Here is an 18,492-nt window from a genome sequence, read left to right as displayed (position 1 = left end):
TGGCCCACGCCTGCTTGCCGATGGCCTGACCGTCGCTTCCTCAGGATGATCATCTGGCCACGTTGCATGGATTTTGTCTCTGTCTCTGTCTCTGTCTCTGTCTCTCTGTCTCTGTCTCTCCCTCTCTGTCTCTCCCTCCCCCTCTCCCCCGTCCCCCCCCCCCCGTCTCTCCCTCTCTCCCTCCCCCTCTCCCCTGTCTCCCCCCCCCCCCGTCTCTCCCTCTCTCTCTGCCTCTCCCTCTCTCTCTCTGTCTCTCCCTCCCTCTCTCTCTGTCTCTCTCTGCCTCTCCCTCTCTCTCTCTGTCTCTCCCTCCCTCTCTCTCTGTCTCTCTCTGTCTCTCTCTCTCTCTCTCTCTCTCTCCCTCTCTCCCTCTCTCTCTCTCTGTCTCTCTCTCTCTCTCTGTCTCTCCCTCTCTCTCTCTCTCCGTCTCTCTCTCTGTCTCTCCCCCCGTATCCCCCCCCGTCTCTCCCTCTCCCCCCCCTCTGTCTCTCTCCCTCTCTCTCTCTGTCTCTCCCTCCCTCTCTGTCTCCCCCCCCCCCGTCTCCCCTCCCCCCCCGTCTCTCCTCCCCCTCCCCCCCCCCCCCTCTCTCTCTGACCGTGCGTGTGCACGGCCCACCACTGCCCTCGCCTGCCTTTCCCAGTGCTTCTTGGGGCAAGCAGAAGGGTCTCGCCCTTCCAGAAGCCACACGCTTGGAAGGGCTGACGTTTGAGTTTGGACTTCAAACCTGCCCCGCGCGTCCCGAGATGAAGTTTGGGCTCCGGGGCTCCGAGGAGGCGGCGCAGCCAGAGGGCTTCGGAGGCCCGGCTGCTTGGCCTTGCTGGCTCTTGAGCAGGCAGCTGGCTCTTGGCTCTGGCTCACGGTGAAGGGGCTTCTGCCCTGGGCTAGAGGGGAGCCGTGCTCCGCCGCCAGGAAGACCGCCGAGCCTCCGACACGTCCTAGCTGTGTCAGGGCAAGCTGGGCCCGTGCCTCAGTTTCCTCACCGGCCAACGAGCTGGGGAAGGGACGGGCCGGCCTGGACACCACCACCACGGACGGAAGAGCGCGTTGCCCGCCCCGCCGAGCTGCCCGTCCCGTGTAGCGCGCTGCGCCCCCGAGAGCCCCGCGAAGGTGCGCGTAGAGCGGCCGGCTGGCTGTGGGAAAGGGAACCATCGTGTGTGTCTTACCAGTCAGGAAAGCCCTCCCGACCCCCCCCATGGAACATATGGGTTGTGCTAGACGGCTTGTGGGCGGGTGTGGTGACGCTTCACAGATTGCCTGCCCCCTCGTCCTTCCATGGCGAAGAGGCCCTGGAACACCCCGTAGAGGGGAGGGGAAAGGAGCTAATGGAGGACCCGTGCAAGGCCCCGGGGCTCATGAGGAGCACAAGGAGGAGGGTTTGGGGCTATGTTTCAGGCACAAACATAACCACGCAGGGAGGAGAAGCCTCACTGGGGACGGTTAGGAATGTGGCTGAAAAATGGCTCCATTGAAGGCACCTTTGCTACGGATGCCGATAGAAAGGGGGGGCACAACACGCCTGGAAGCTTTTACTGTAAGTCCGACGGCTCCTAGGCCTGGAGTACAGTGCCAACCCGATGGCAAGGCCTCTTCTTAAGCACCATCGCCACTGATGTTGGACTTTGGGCCCGGCTCGGGGACTTGGGGCGGAAGAACCCCTTTTCCTGGGCCTTCTGGCGCTGGGGAGGCAGCTGCATCTCCGCAGAGGCGACCATGCCCAAGGCCCTTGTGGCCAGGCAGGCCGGGGGGATCCCAGGAGAGCCATGCTCAAAGTGCTTTCCCCTTCTGTTTTGCCCCGGCTGCCCTGCTGCCTGGCCCCAGAAAAAGCATTTTCTCAGCGCCTCTGTGGACGAAGCAGCGAGGCTGCGCACTTCAGGGCCTACTGCATCTCGCAGGAAGGTTGCCCCTCTAGGGGCTCAGCTGCCGGCCGCATGGGGAGGCCCAGTGAGGCCGGCACAGGGGAGGGGCGCATCTGCCCAAGTGGGAGGTTGATCCGGCACCTTCTGAGGCAGGGCCAGTCCACAGGGACAAGGATGCCCGTGCTGAGGACCCTTTCTGGCCCCCCAGGGCTTTGGACTGCTGGATGGGGGGTGGGGCTACAGCAGCAAGTCTCCACAAGGGTTCATTATCTGGGCAATGGCTGTAGGTGTGAACTTCAAGCCAGGTTGGGGGTGATTATTCCTGGGACCTGCCTCTTTTTGGTGGTAGGATGGATGGATGGATGGTGAGGGTCTTGGCTGCGCTGCTCCCCCGCGTGCTGCCCGCCTAGTGCAGAGCTGGGAGCCAGTTGGATGGAGTTGCTTTTCTGGGGCTCCCGGGCACAGGATCTTGGGGTACTTCTACTGGGATCTGAGGAGAGGTGGAGGGATTTGGCCAACTTGGGACGTAGGGTGTGTCTTGCCTCTCCCTGACAGCCCTTTTACTAGGCTTATAGTGCCCTCGGCGGGGCGCATCATCCCATAGAGGCAGGAGGAGCTTGACCTTTCCTCAGAGGCCAGCAGGAAGGGGCCACCAAAGAGGTTTGGGCAGAGGCACGACATTCCCGGCTCTGCTGCTGTCTGGTAGTCTTGCAAAGGATGGGCTGGAAAAGCAGACAGCGGAGGCAGGAAGTAACCTCTCGCTTTAAAGGCTGTTTATTCGTGTGCTTCCCTTCTGGTCCTGGTTGCATCGGCTTTGTTGGCACAACCCTTTTTAATTTAATGCAATCAGAATTACTTAGTTTACATCTTGTCATGTTCTCTCGTGCTGGGTCTTAAATTCTTCCCTTCCCCGTAGATCGGACAGTAACCTCCCTTTTATAATGGAGGTGGAATCGGTACAGCTGAATTCTTAACTGGGGCATGGCCGAACCTGCAAGTAAAAGGAGCCAAGGCCGAAGGGCCGGCGAGGCCCGAAGGGGACGGAGTCACTCATTGTTCTCTCCTAGAACGGGAGGTACCAGGCTGACCCTATGGGTGCTGCTGGCCGATTAGGCCCTGCTAACGTTGCCCGTGCATTTGTTTGAAGCTGGAGGAGAAATGGAGGAAGTGAGGCCCACTTCTGGAGGCGCGGCGCGCTGCCGTTCTTTCAGAGTAGGTTCTTTTTACTGTCCCCTTCTGAGCATTCCTCGACACCCAGGGCCCTTGGAAGGGAGCTCAGCTTGGGAAAGGAATGATGTGGTGCCTCGGGCTCCTCTTCAAATGGTCCATTGTCAGGGGAATAGTCAGACTGGCTCATGGCTAACAAAGCCTGGCCCCCTCCCCATGGCGGCCTCCCGGCTCGAGCTTGTCCTGACAGGTTCCTCATTCCCCGCTTGTGGGCACCCAAACTCCCTGCTGAGCCCTCACCCCTGTTTGTTCCTTTCCGCCTCCGAATGGGTGGAGCCCTCTGGCCCACCCTGTGCCATGCGCTGTGGAAAAGGGACCTGGCAGGGCTCTCGTCAAGCTTCTCCCACCGCCAAAAAATGGAATGTTCAGGAGCTGGGAAAGAAAAACCTGGCCTAGAATGAAAACGTGTTGAAAGAGACATTGCTGCCATCTCCTGCTCAGCCTCTTGTCGAGGGGTTGCCTTGGCCTTCCCGGGAGTCCGCCCTCCATGCCCCCCGGACTTGTTGGTGGTACAGAGAGTCAGGCCTTGGCTGGGCCCTCGACCTTATCTCACGTACCCCAAAGCTTCCTCGAGCCTTCTCCTTTCTCTGTAACCGTCCCATATCTCCCGGGGAAACCGAGGAAAGGGCATCGTTTAAGATGAGCTCCTTCCGCTGGGAAGCCCGTGACCCCGTCTCCCCAGCCCCTGGCAAAGGAGCGGCTCTTCTTGCCGAGGCCAAACGCCAGCTTCTGTCTTCTCAGGCAGACTACAACCTCAAAGATCTCCTTTCTCTCCTTGGCTCCTGATTTCTTCCCTTCGGCTTTCAAGCAGGCCCAGGTTTTCCAGACAAAAATTCGTCCTTGGACCCTGGGACATCCTTCTTGAAAGCTGTCATTGGAGAGCGAGTGTCTCCGTCCTTCCTCAGTCCCTCACTGTATCTCCTCCCTTTACTCCCTCCTCGGCCTTAGAGAGTCTGGCTTGTGACACCACCATGAATGGACGTGGCTTTCCCCAAAACGACTTCTGCCCCTGTATTGGCAGAATCCCCTCCCCTCCCCCCTCCCTTTTTGACCTTCCAGCTTCACAGGCCTCTCTGACCAGCCTTGCCTCTTGGACATGCTCTTACTTTCTCCTCTCTAGGCTTTCTCCTCCCCTCTTTTCTGGCTAAGAAACTTTCACATCATCGTCTCCTCTCATTGGAAACAAAACAAAGCATCAAAACCCTTGTAAGAAGCAGGCAGTTAGGCAAAACAAATCCCACAGTGACCTTGTAAAAGGGCCCTCTCTTTGTCTGGCTAGCAGCAGCCGTTTGGACTTGTGGTTGGTCATTCATTACGTGGGTCAGAATTTTTTTCATCCCTTTCCATCTGTCTTTGAGTCAATACGAAGTATTGTTTCCAAGGCAGAAGAGGGTTGAGCTACTTGCCTAGAGTCATCCAATTAGGACATGTCCGAGGTCAGATTTGAACCCAGGATCTCCTGTCTCTAGGCCACCCAGCTGCCTCAGTATATGTGGAGGGGGAAAAGGCACGAGAAGCTGGAAAGGTAGGAAGGGGCCAAGTCCTAGTGGACTTCAGAAGCCAAAGCAAGATTTTCCATTAGGTTCTACAGGGGACAGGGAGCCACTGGAGTTGATTGAATGGGGGAAAGGGGTGGCGTAATCAGCTCTGTCCTTTAGGAAAATCCGGGGCAGTGACTTGGGCCTGCTCCAAGGTGGCAGCAGTGTTAGTGGAAGAAAGGGGGTCTGTTTGAGAGCTGCTACAAAGGTCGAGGCGATGGCCCTCGGCACCGAGAGAGTGAGGAGTCAGGGAGATCCTTTAGACCAGAGTGCCAGGTTGAAGAATCTGATCAGTGAATCCATGCGAGCCGGGAGCGCTAATTCAAAGAGTAGCGAGAAAGAAGCAGTTCCTGGGCAGGTGCTTGGGGGACATCCTTGATAAAGGGACCAAATGACAAAGACCCATCAAAGGAGGTAAGAGAAGGAAGGCTCAGAGAAGCCAGAGGAGGAGACCCAGGAGAGAAGAGAATGATGAGTGGCATCAGATCCAAAGAGGTCCAGAAGGGTGAGGAACTTTGAAGGGTGCTTATTCTCCTGGTTCCTTTCACTTCCCTATTCAGTCAAGTCTTTACAGGTTTCTGAGACCATCCCTTTTGTCAGTTCTTATTGGACCAGGATGTTCCATTCATTGTATTCATATTCAGTAATTTGATCAGCCATTTCCCAGTTGATGGCATTTCCTCACTTAGCCCTTTGCCCCTACGAAAAGGGCTGTCATCAATATTTTGGATAGTTTTTCCTTTTTCTTTGATCACCCCAAAGGGTATTGCTCTAGTAGTGGCTTTGCTTTGTCAAAGGATATTTAGTAACTTGTTTGGGTATGATTCCGGGATCAATTCATAACTGCCCCAGCAGTGGGTTAATGTTCCTATTTTCCTCCAGCCCTTCACACAGTCGTGATTTTCTCTCTCTCTCTGGTCAGTTTGGCTGATCTGATGGATATGAAGTGGAACCTCAGAGTTACTTTAATTTGCATTTCTCTGATTATTAGTGATTTCTAACATGGATGCTGGCACTTAGATTTCTTCTTTTGGAAACTGCCTACCAGCAAGTGATTGAACTGTACACTACTAGGTCTGTGGTCCAAAGAGATCAAATCAAGGAGGTGTTTAGAACAAAATTGCAACAAAAATATTTTTAACATCTTTTTTTTTTGAGGGGAAAGAATTGGAATCTTATGAGATATCTGAACTGATGCAAAGCGGAGTGAGTACAGCCAAGACAACAACAGCGCCATAAAGACAAACAACTTTGACAGCTCTTCAGTGCACTGACCAACCTCAGTCCCTGAAGACTCATGTTAAAGCATGCTCTGTCTCCTAGACATGATGGACTCAGCAGGCACTTGGGGATCTTTTCTTTGCCATTATGAGCATTTGTGTTGATTGACTACAGTCTGTAATGGATTTTGCTTTTCTTTCTTTTCTTGATTGAAAAAAATTAAAAAAAAAGGAAACTGCCCGTCCAGGTCTTTTAACCAGTTTTCTTGGAATGGTTCTTTTTCTCATAAATTTGAATGACCTCTTTGTTTATGTGTATCTGTCTCTCTGCCTATCTATGATGAACCTTTATCAGAGTCATTTGCTGTTTTGCTGATATTTCCCCCCAGACGGTTTCCCTTCTGATCTTAGCTTAATCTTAATCAGTCTACATCTTCTTAAAAAACAAACAAACCTTAATTTTTTTAATAAACAAAAATCGACCCTTTCTCCTTTACTTCCATTGAAAAAGAAAGTAAAGTGAAATCCTTGCAACAAATTTGCAGTCCAGCAAAACGGATTTCTACATTGGCCATGTCTAAAAGATGCATAAATGTCTCCGTCTAAGAGCTGAGCCCTTTGCTTCTCATCCAGCGAGTGGGTCGTATTTTTTATCCTGAGTCCTCTGGAATCATAGTTAATCATTGCCTCCAACAGAACATGTTTCCTCTCTTTACCAAGAATGGGAGGATGGATGATACGAGAAAAGGAAAGTGCGCGGCACCAGCACTCCAGTTTGATAAAGTTTGCTCTTGCTTCTTTGTGTCTCCTCTCTTTCCTTTCCCAAGAGCCTAATCCCAGGTTCTCACCCTTTCTGTCCTTTGACTCTCCTTTTCACATCTACCTCTTTCTCTTCTGTTGCCCTATTGAGTGAAAATTGGTTCTGCAGCTAATTGTATGCCTGGTGTGAGGAAAGTAGGTTCCAATGTCACCCACCCCCGCCGCCTCCCCTCCTTTTTGGTTTGCACAGATTTCTGAAACATTCCTAGACCATCTGCCTAATTAGACTCCCTTTATGACTCCTGACTATCCAGTTTAGAGGGGACACATGTATTATCTCCCTAGATATGGAGGCAGTTTCCCTTTTTAGTCCCTTATGATTGGTCCTTTGTGATTACCTTTTTGTGTCTTTCTTGACTTCTGTGTTTGGACTTCAGATTTTCTATTCATCCTGTTCTTTTCATCAAAAATTCATGGAAGTGTTGCTGTTTTATTAGAAATTCATTTTCCTCCTGCAAGACTAAACTCAGCTCTGCTGGATATGTTCTTATTGATTATGAACCTATATCTTCTGCTTTCGGAAATCCCATTTTCCAAACTCTCCATTCCTTTGTAGTAGCGGCTTCTAAATTGTGTGATTCGGATGGTGACTCAGAGATACTTGAATTCTTTCCTTCTGACTGCTTGCATTATTTCCCCCTTAACCTGAATGCTTTGGAGTTTGGCAGTGATATTCCTGCCAAAACATGTCAGGATTACTTTCAGATGGGGACCGGTGGATTCTTTGTATTTTCACTTTGCCCTCTGACTCAGTGCAGAACAGTGCAGTTTTCTTTAAGGACTAATTGAAATAAAATCTAGGTGCCCCCCCCCCCTTTCATCATGGCACTCTTTTTTTTCTTCTTGATCTGGTTTCCATGACAGTTTCTTTTTTTAAAAATTTAAGCCCTTACCCTCCATCTTAGAATCAATACTGTGTATTGGTTCCAAGGTAGAAGAGTGGTCAGAGCTAGGCAATGGAGGTGAAGTGACTTGCCCAGGGTCACACAGCTGGGAAGTGTCTGAGACCAGATTTGAACCCAGGACCTCCTGTCTCTAGGTCTGACTCTCAAGTCACTGAGTCACTTAGCTGCACCGCCCCCCCCCCCCCATGACAGTTGTTTTTATTATGAGGGATCTTCCCTTTTCTTCTGTTCTCACCCCCCCCCCCCAACTTTTGACTAGGTTTTAATATTGTTGTCTCGTGAAATTATTGATTTTCAGGGATATTGTTGCCTGGACAAGGTTTTTGGTTTCTTGTGCCAAGCTGTTTCAGTTCTTTCTTCCATAGCTCTCATTTCTCTTCTAATGTCTTCCTCAAGTGTTTTCATCTCCTCCTGGAATGCTGCTTGAGTGTGTGTTTGAATTGTGTTTTTCTCTGACACTTTGCTTGCAGATAGCTTTTTGGTCTTTATGATTTAGACCTTGTTATGTCTACAAATTTAATAAAAGCATTTATTTGTAACTTGGAAATGTTTTTTCACTTACAGGTAGAAGCCGTTTCTGACACTTGGTGATTTAGCCTTTTTTCACTTGTCCTTCTCCCTGAGGCAGTTACTAGTCTGCTACAGGCTCTCCCGGGACTTTCATGGAAGCCGTCTTTCTGTGTTCCTCACGCCATGACAGGCTTGTAGATGCTCTGGGCCTGGAGCGTCCTTGCCGTCCTCTGTTGTTTGTGCCTCCTCCCAGACTACTTCCTGACTTCCATACGTGATGTTAGGCTCCGACAGAAGGTCGGGGCTTGTCCTCTTGCTGCTTTGGGGGGTGCTGAGGCTTGCGTTATCCCGAAATCTCAGGGACAGCTCGGGCCTAATTGCTGCCCCTGGGTCCGAGCGCTCCACGTTCTTGGCTTGGGTTTTGCCCACTGCAGCCGTAGACTGTTCTTATCCGTCATCTGGGAAGTCATGTTGAGAGAGGGGCAAGAGTGGAGGCTGCCCTCTGATCTAGGGTGCTTGCTCTGGTTATTCTGCTGCTGCTGCAGCCTGGGCTAGAGGGAACTCGATCCCTCTTCTGTTCCTGTGACCTGAGCCAAAGCACCCTCCTTTGCTTGCTTCCAGCCTCCTGCGGACACCAGGACGTGATCTGCCTAGTTCTAGGCTGTCTGCTTGTGCTGACCCGGACCACAGAAAACACTTGTTTTCCTCCTGTATTTCCCCTTAAGGGTTTGGTTTGCCGCTTTCCTAGATCCGTTTGGAAGGGCTGTGGAAAGAGCAGGGCCTTTTGCTCCTCCACTCTTGGTTCTGCCCGCCCAGCTTTCGTTCCCACTCTTAACCGTTCTGTGTTCTTGGAAGTTTTCCTCTCCTGGATTTCCTCAGATCTTCACTTCTCAGAGCCAGCCGTGTCCCTCCGGCCCGTGGCGTTTTTACCTCGCGTAGGACGCTTCGTGTCCCCTATCATTCATGATGGGATCTGCTCATCTTAGCCCTTTCACGAGCTCATCAAGCATGTATTTCTCTGCTCGGTCTTACTCGTCTTCGCATCTCTTAATACCCAACGCAATGTTCGATTGAATTGACAGGAAGAGCAAATTCCCAAATATTTTACAGTGAATCGTTGTGTTACTCTGTTCCAGCCACTGGGAGTACAATGGGAAAAAAGATCGAGACAGCTCCTGCCCTCAGGTAGATCACCTGGTAGTTGGAGGAGACAACAGGTCTTTTGGAGCATCCGGCCACTGGGCAGGTAGATGGAGAGCGGACAAGGTCTGGTGGTCCTTCCTCTCTTTGCAAGGCTTTCAGGGCATAACTGCCAGCCTAGCTTATCCAGGTAGTAGGAGCCCTCTTAGTTCTGTTCCCAGGAGACATTGCTGATATGGGATCTGGGCAGCCTGGAGACTTCTGGGAAGGATGCCCATTTCCCCATCCATTCCTCCAGCTTATACTCGGGGCTGTTTAGAGAGGAGCTGAGGAAGAAGGGGCTGAGGGGGCTCCCAGAAATTCTTCGTTCTCTCCTACTCGAACCCGCTTGTAATAATTTATTTCTAAGCAACGCTCTTACCAAACAGATACATAGTCCAGCCTCATTTTAATAAATGAGGAAAGGGAGGCATCAGTGCTTAGCTCAGGGGTATAGAGGTAAGAAGTGGCAAAGCAGGTGTTTGAATCCAGGCTTTCCAAGTAAATAAACAGATTAAGGGGGCGGCAGAGAGGGAGAGGGAGGAGAGAGACAAGTGACATTGCTCTGGCTCCTGCACCCTGGTGGGGGACCCAGGTGTTTGGCGGTCCCTGTGACTCCTCTGTCCTGACACTATGGTGCTTGGGATCCAAGTCTCTTAAATAATGTGCTTCACACAATCGCTAGAGTTTAAAATAATGGATCATTTCCTCCTTGAGAGCCATTTCCCAGCCTCTGGCCAGGTCTCGTGCTCACGATGAGTGGGGGACCCAACTTCTTGTCTTGCTCTAAAGTCTTCTGCATCCTTCGGATCTTCTTGACGTGACTCGACGGAGAGCGCCAGAGTATTGAGCTGATGATCTGGGAAGCATCAGACCCCTGAACTTTGTTTTTCATTTAATTTCTAGGTTGCCCACACAAAAGCCAAAGTGGATTTCTCCAGTGTGGTGTGCCTGCCCCCTTCCGTCGTTGCTGTCAATGGGCTGGACGGAGGAGGGGCTGGCGACAACGATGACGAGCCAGTCCTGGTGGCCTTGGCTGCGGCACCAAGCCCCCAGAGCGAGGCTGTTGCCAACGAGTTTCAGGAACTTTCCCTGCAGCCTGAGCTGACCCTAAGCCTCCATCCTGGCAGGAATCCCAACCTGCCTCCACTCAGCGAGCGGAAGAATGGTGAGTAGAAAGATGGGTCGGCGATCTTGCTGGAATTGGCTCAGTTGAGCCTTCCTGTTACAGGAGCACGGATTTGGAGACGGGAGGGATTTAGAGGTCCTAGGAGCCGACAGTTGACATGCGAGGACCTTAGCTGACTCCTTAGGGTCATAGGATTTGGAGGCAGAAGGGATTTTGCCTTTGAGCCGGGGGCCTGAACCCTTTTTGTGGGTCATGGATCCCCATGACTGTGTGGTGACACCTAGGAATATTCGTTCTCAGTATAAATATTTTTTTAAAAAATTCTTAATTGAAGGGAATGTTGAATTTCAGTTAGAAGTTATTGAAAAAAAAATATTTTCCCTCATGGACCTCTTGAAATCTGTCTGTGGACCTCATAGTGGTCTGAGGACCCTGGATGAAGAATCTTTGACTTAGTGAGTAGAGGATTATTGGGATTAAAAAAAGTGGGCTTAAGGAGGCTGTTTGTTTTTAGCCCCACATCTGTTTCCAGATGTAGCCCCTCTGCAATGAGCCTTTGCTTGTGGCAAAGGTGAAAGAAAAGCAGCAGATCATCAGCTGTATTCAGTAGCCCTGGGCACCTGTAGACCTCCATCTCCCTCCTTCCAAGAGGAAGCTAGCTTCCTTTCTCATCTCTTCTTGGCCATTATGGTCCCCTAGCATTCCCATGCCCCTCTTGTCCTTCCTTCTCTTTGCCACAGCCGTGTGTAGAGGTCGTTTTCCTGGTGCTACACCCTTCGATCTGCAGCCCGCCTTACTCTTCAGAATTCGGATCTTCTTGAACACTGCCACACTATTCTCTTTTGTTCCTGTCCCCCAGCTGCTTTGGGTAGTTCCCAGTTGCTGAGCATCGACTTCATTTTTAAATTATATGGAAGTGTCCCTATGCAGACCAGAGGAGTAAGTGTACATGCAATCTTTTCCCTCCAGCTTGACGCTGGAAAAAGGATATGTTAGACTGAATGTGAGAGTTCTAGCCCGACGTCCCTTTTCCTCGTTCTTACCGTGTCTGTTGTTTAATCATCACAAAAAGGGTCGCTTTGACTCTCTTGTTCCTTCCTTTGGCCTCCTTGGCTGATATCCCTAGCCTTAAAATGCTTAGACCCGGACTTGGCCGAGGTGGCATCATTTCACAGCCCCTAGAGCCGCTGTCACGTCACTTACTCTCATCTCTGGTTGCCACTTTGCTGGGCGTGAGGTATAACCTCAGCTGCTTCAGTGTGTACTTCTGCTTTTCTTGTTGGTTTGGAGCTGTCTTTTCACACAGTTAAGAGCTGTTCGTTCCTTAGCCTCAGAGCTGTCCAGTGGAGGTGTGTATGTGTGTATTAGTGCCCCGTATATCTTACATATCGGGCTCTTTCAGAGATAGTTGATGCAGAGATTCCCCATCGCCCCACCCCCGTCAGTAATTTCCCTGTTGAAAAAACATCATTGCTTCTGTTTTACATGGTTGGCATGAAAACTCTTCCCTTTTGTGGCATGAAATCACCCGATTTCATCTTTGGTGATCTTACCTTCCCTTACAGCATTTAGAGACTTGGGCGGCCCCGGCGCGTGTTCTCCGCATATCCAGAGAGCTAGAAAGGATGTTGGAGGTTTTCAGATCCTCAGGACTCCGCTGGACTCTCCCCACTCCAAGCCCCTTAGTTTCACAGATGAGGAAGATGATGAGTGAAATGATGGGCTTGGGATTAAGCAGTCAGTGCGCAGGTCCTGTGGATCAAATTCAGGGCACGTGTAGTAAAGGTTCTCACACCATTTCATAATGTGCGACGATCTCAGAAGGAAGGAGACGCTGACTGTAAGTGAGAGGGCTTTTCGGTCAGAAGGTGACTGAAAAGAAGCAGAGATGACGAGGAGGATTCTCGGTCTAGAGGACGGCCAAAGAACGTATTTAAGAATTGAGAGATGGAGCGTAGTGGTCAGGGAACAGCAAAGAATCCAGGGTCACTGGATCACAGAGAGCATGGAAGGTGCACCAGAAAAGTAAGACAGGCTCAGGGTATGAAGGACTTAAGAGCCAGCACGGCAATTTCATGTTTGATCTCATAGGTCACGGGGAGCCACTGACGTTTACTAAGGGAGTAACGTGGACCGGCCTGCCCTTTGGGAAGCTCACGTTGGCAGCCGAGTAGAAGACGGACTGGAGTGGGGAGAAGTTTGTGCCGGGGGAGACCACCCAGAGGTTATTTCAGTAGGTTAGGAGTGAGCGAGGTGGTAACAGACGGTCTCTGGGTGATAGCAGTCTCAGAGAGGCTGGTGGCGTGGGGGAGATGCTACAAAGGTAAAATTGACAGGCCTTAGAAACATGTTGCATAGCTGGCTCAGATTTCAAACTGTCTTACAAAGTGGAAACCGTGAAAACTATGTGATACTGGCCAAGAAATGCAGTAGTGGACCAGTGGAATGGATTAGGTACGTAGCATACACTAGTAAATGATCATTGCAATATACTGTGTTTGATAAACCCAAAGGTCCAAGCTTTGGGGACAAAGACTCACTATTTGACAACAATCACTGAGAAAACTAGAAAGCAATTTGACAAAAACGTAGAGACCGATATCTCACCCCTTATACCAAGATAAGGTCAAAATGGGTACCTGATTTAGATATAAAGGGTGATATCATAAACAAATTAGGGGAGCATGAAAATTTTTATCTGTCAGATTTTTGGATTAGAGAAGGATTTATAACCAAATGAGATAGAGAGGATTCCAGGAAGTAAAATGGAAAATCGTGAATTTAAAAGTTTTTGCACAAACAAAACGAATGCAGCCAAGATTAAAAGGAAAGCAGGAAACTGGAAAAATAATTTTTTTAATATCAGGTTTCTTTGATAAAAGCCTCATTTCTCAAATATATAGAGAACAGAGTTAAATTTATTTATGAGAATACAAGTCATTCCCCAATTGACAAATAGTTAATTGATGTCAAGGACATCAACTATAATCATCTGAAAAAAAAAAGCTCTTAATCACTATTGATTAGAGAAATGCACATTAAAACAACTTGGTGGTAGCTCCTTATACCTATCAGACTAACTAATATGATTGAAAAGGAAAATGACAAATATTGGAGGGAGTGTGGAAAAGTGGAAAAATTGATGCACTATTGGTAGAGTTGTGAATTGATCTAATAATTCTGGAGAGTAATTTGGAATTATGCTCAGAGGACTATAAAACTGTGTATCCCCTTTGACTCAGCAATACCACTACTAGGTCTGTATCCCAAAGAGATCTAAGAAGAAGAGAAAGGACCCATATACACAAAAATATTTATAATGGCTCTTTCTGTGGTGGCAAAGAATTAATAAATTGAGGAATGGCTTTAATGTAATCCATCCTTTGTTCAGTAGCCAAATTGATATTTCTAAAAGATAACTCTGACCAACAGTTTTTCAATGGCTTTCTCTTGATAAAATACCAAATTCTCAGCCTAGCATTTAAAGGCCCTCAGCAACTAGTTTCCCTTGACTTTTCTTATGCTTTCATATTTAGCCCCTTCACCCATTTTCCATTCTAGTCAGTTAGTCTTCTAGCTGCTCTGGATACATGTGATGTTTCTTCTTCTTTCTCAGAACCTCATTTTGCTACTCATTCCTCCTTTTACTCCATTTTCTCTTTCATCTTAAAATCAATACTGTGGCAGAAGAGCCGTAGGGGCTGGGCAATGGAGGGACCTTCCAGTAGACTCAAAGCTCACTACAGGCTGGAACTTTTTGGTTTTGGTGCTAGGGCCTAGCAGAGTGCCATATTGATGTCTTTGTACTTCATGAATGTTTGTTCTGTTGAATTGATTTGAACCCTGGGGCAGATGCCCTTTGGGCAGATGGAGGTGTAGACGTAGAGCTCACACGAGAGGGCAGAATTACAGCTAACAGTCACTTCAAGAGACACTTATTAAGTGCTTGCTTTGTGTGAGGACCTGAGGTTGTCAGGTGAGAAAAGCAGAGGCCCAAGGACTGATCTTGTGGAAGTGCTCCATTTAGAAGCTCAGGAGCTGTCTTAGAAGTGATAGAAGAACGGTTGTGTAAGGAGTATGGGGTGTTTCCCAATCTGTGTGGTTAGAAGGAATGGATTCTTGAGAGATGAAGACCCTGAGAACTTCCCGTTTCTGGGTTGGAGGGAAAGGGAAAACGATCGTTGTTCTTAATGCTGCTTGAACCGTGACTTACAGAAGAGTTATGTTTAAATATCTTGCATAGAGAATGCTCCCCTTTCTCCAAAGGCCCCTTGTGGGAGCTGAAAGATTGCTTTCTTTTTCTGATCCTCTTTCCTCTCCTTTTATTCACTTCTCCAACCTTTGCTGACTTTGGCCTCCCCAGTTCACAGTGACTTCCCTTCTCTCTCTAGGTAATGGTCCATGTTGTCTCCCCAGATAGAAGGAAAGCTCTCTGAGGGCAGGGACTGTTTCATTGTCTTAGTACACTCACCACCTAGCACAGAGTCCTTAGCTCTGTGGAGCCTGAAGAGCCTGAGTCTCTTCAGTCTGTACCTGCCCAAACTACATTGAGTGCCGGCTAAACGGATGACAATCAGCTATTCAGGTTTGTTTCAGTTGATCCAGGGCCTCGTTAGCAGTGAAACAACAGAGGACAGGCAGAGAAAAGATCTCACTTTTACATGTACTAGGATAAAGTTTGATGCCAGAAGCAACCACGCAAGCCTGCTGATTAAATGGAGAATTTTGGCTTTGGGGGCATTTTTTCTTTCTGCTGCAGTCTCCTTTCCTTCCCTCCACAGCCTCCTGCTAGGACTACTTTATCTTGAAAATTTTGGGGTTTCTATGGAATAGAGAGTGCTGGGGATGGTTGCTATCCTCAGAGCCTCTCGCCCGCGTATTCTGATGTTGAACAATGTGACCATCAAATGGAAAAACCTAACAGCAGAAACTTGCTGCCTTCTCCATCAAGTAACTGGGAAATGAGTTCTATCTGTCTGCTCCTGTGAAGTTGGCATTTCCTTCTCCAAGGTGCATATTTAGTTATGTTGACATATTTGGAGGAGAAGGGTATACGCATTTATTTAGCTCCTGTTCTGTACCAGGCACTAAACTCCGGGAGGTTGATGCTATTCTGTTGTGATGCCCATTTTACAGAGGAAGGAGATGAAGGGACTTGCCCAGAATCACACAGCTAGCAATAGTTTGAGGCCGGGTTTGAATTCATGTCTTTGTGAGGCCAGGTCCAGAAATCTGGCCTGGGGCAACACCTAGTAGATCTGAGTTCACACCTTCTTTATCATCTGTCTTGGCTTCTTGATTCTGCCAGTCAGTGGTAGTTTTCCAAGATTCAGGTACAGGTGAGTTGCTGAACTGCATCAGTAGTGGTTGTTTTCTTTCCTAGGAATTCCTAACTCACTCTAGACTGTCCTTGACCCTTCTTGTCCTCTAGCCAATGACAAAGGGCCCCAAGTGCCCCTAAACCATCTGAGCAGATTCCACCTATGGTGCAGGTGTTTTCTTTCCATGCTGTTTTACTTTTTGTCATGAACAGACAGGATTTAATGTGTTCCTTTTAGACCTAACTATCATTAATCCATTCTGTTGACCTTGTTTAGAAGAAAATTTAGGGTCGTCATGTGGGAAACAATTTGGAGTTGGAGTCTCAAGACTTAGGGTCAAATTGTGACTTTTTGAGGAAGTCACTTAATTTCTTTTCACTTGCTTTTTCATTTCTAAAATATCTGTGATAGTAGCCTGTCTGTATGCTTCACAAGGCTCTTCTCAAGATCACTGGAGAATATGGGAGTGCACAGGGTAAGGTGGGTGGCTCACAGGTGGCAGAGCTGGAGGGGAGCGGAGCAAGCAGGCCACTCCCCTCCTCCTCCTCTCTATACTCATTCCTCACTTCCCCCGCCCCTCTGCCTCAGCAGCCCAATGGGATCGCTTCCTCTCTCCCCTGTATGGGATAGGGGTGGGGCCACGACATGGGGTCTCTGGGAGGGGCAAGGCCTGGCACTCTGTCTCTAAAAGGTTCGTCATCACTGCTCTAGTTAATCTGAAGGTAAGAGTGCATTGATAAACAGTACCAGTTTTTTAGTAAGTCAGGATGCAGTGGCAGCATCAGAGGAGAGAAGGACACATATACAAGGGATGCTGCTAATATAGAAATGGCTGGACTTGAGAACTGATCAGAAATGCTCTCCAGAGAAGTTAGGAAGAGGAAAGGGTTTGGAGGAAAAGATAATGAATTCAATTTTGGACAAGCTGAGTTTAAAATGTCCTGTGAGACATCTAGTTGAGATGTGAGACGGAAGCAGAGAAGTTTGGCCTGCCTGAATAAGTAGATCTGAGAATAACCAGCATAAAGATGATCATTGAATCCATAGAGGCTGATGAGATCACCTGACATTTTACCATTTAGGTTCTCTTCCTGCCTTCCTTGCCCCCTAAGGGACTCGTGATAAAAAATTCTATCCACAGCATTGCTGAAGAGCCCCTTCTTTCCTTGTATCTTAAGTTAAAGCTTGATTTCTGTTGCTGTATACACTGTTCTCCTGGTTCTGCTCACTCCGCTTTGCCTCCGTTCATACACTCTTTCCAGGCTTTTCTGAACTCCTCTCATTCAGCACACCCCCAGTCGGTGGGCACAATGTGGGTGAAGATCCAGCAAAGGGAAATCGGGAGGAGAGAGCCTAGAGAGAGGAGAAGGTGATCAACAGTGTTGGAAGAGAGACTGAGAAAAAGCCATTCAGCTCGATGGCTGAGACTTCCCGGATAAATCTGGCGGAGTGCTGGCTTGTAAGCTAGGCGGCAGAGAGCCCATTGCTCTGGGAAGGGCAGCAGAGATCGAGGGGCACGCCCAGCCACTAGAGGGTGACGTAGCAGGGGTCTTGAGGCTAGGGAAGCGGGGGGTCAGTAGTCAATCGGCAGGGAGATTGCGAATCCGTGAGAATAGGGATGGTAGAAGAAGCAAGAGAGACACATGCAGCTGAGTGAGGAGGTCGGACGCCAGTCCGCAGCAAGGCTTGGGAGCAGTGTGAATGATAGCAGAACCCTAGGGGTTTGGCGAGAAAAGGAAGGAAAGGCGGGGGGACGTTAACTTCAGGGACTGTGCTGTCCCATGAAGGAGGTTTTTAAAAGATAGGGAGGGGGGCAGCTGGGTGGCTCAGTGGATGGAGAGCCAGGCCTAGAGACGGGAGGTCCTGGGTTCCAATCTGGCCTCAGACCCTTCCCAGCTGGGTGACCCTGGGCAAGTCCCTTGACCCCCATTGCCTGGCCCTGACCGCTCTTCTGCCTTGGAGCCAATACCCACTATTGACTCCAAGACAGAAGGTGAGGGCTTAAAAAAAAAAAGATAGGGAGACTGTAGTACCAGTGAAGGAACTGGCAGAGAGCACTGTTTCCAGAAGTAGAGGGGCCTAATTGTCAGGGCAGTTTGCTGGACAAGGAGAGGGAGGATGGAATCAAGGGAACAGGCAGGAGGATGGGAAAACCCCTCGTGCTGGAGCCTGAGCTTGCCAACGTGAAAGTTCGTGTGAGGCACGTGTTCTTTAATAAAAGTAATACACTGCGAGTGTGGGGGAGAGAAAATCGATCAGCAGGTCACCGAGCCCATCCCTTTCTCCAGTGGAGGCCTGCCATTTGCATTCCTCTGTCCACAGAGAAGTGACGGCACGTCTGCTTCAGCTGAAAACTCGCCGTGTAGCACAGCGTACGTCCTGTGTAGGGACGGAGTGATGAGTCAGCCCTCTTCGGAGGTGTTTTCCGGGGGCACCATGACCTCTGGTGTTATTGCCTGGAGGACCGGGAAGGGGATGGGAAGGAGGCTACCAGGGGAGGGGCAGTGAGAATGTTACTGTGGAAAATCTTGTTGATTCCCTCCCACGGTTCTAAAAGGAGCTTTCCTGATTTCTCTAAAATAGTACATTCTTGGAGTGGGGTGGGCAGAGGAGGGAAAAACCTCTTCTGTTCTCCCTGAGGAATTTCCCCCCAGGAATCTAGAGGACGTTCCCCCTTTTTGCATCATGGAATGGGGGCTCTGGAGAGGTCTGAGCCCCTCATCTGTCAGAGGATCTTTGTCACCACTGCTCATTTCAGCCTGGGCTTAGGTTAGCCTTCTGATGCTT

The 18,492-nt window shown here is 49.4% G+C and overlaps 2 protein-coding genes across 2 annotated transcripts in view; both read left to right on the top strand.

Annotated features, from left to right (window-relative positions):
* Positions 1-17,353, top strand: part of LOC103103617 (uncharacterized) — a 78,982-nt gene extending 61,629 nt beyond the window's left edge. Inside the window, exon 3 of the mRNA XM_016425399.2 lies at positions 10,162-17,353. Within this exon, the coding sequence (XP_016280885.1) occupies positions 10,162-10,431 (270 nt within the window). The 3' untranslated portion in view covers positions 10,432-17,353. The remainder of the gene's footprint in view (positions 1-10,161) is intronic.
* Positions 10,290-18,492, top strand: part of MRTFA (myocardin related transcription factor A) — a 119,478-nt gene continuing 111,275 nt past the window's right edge. The window contains exon 1 of the mRNA XM_056797388.1: positions 10,290-10,423. The gene's annotated coding sequence lies outside the window, so the exon portion shown is untranslated. The remainder of the gene's footprint in view (positions 10,424-18,492) is intronic.

The sequence above is a fragment of the Monodelphis domestica genome, chromosome 5, assembly GCF_027887165.1.
Source record: "Monodelphis domestica isolate mMonDom1 chromosome 5, mMonDom1.pri, whole genome shotgun sequence".
Lineage (NCBI taxonomy): Eukaryota > Metazoa > Chordata > Mammalia > Didelphimorphia > Didelphidae > Monodelphis > Monodelphis domestica.
The sequence above is the reverse complement of the archived record's forward strand: the minus strand, read 5'-3'. Positions and strand labels throughout refer to the sequence as shown.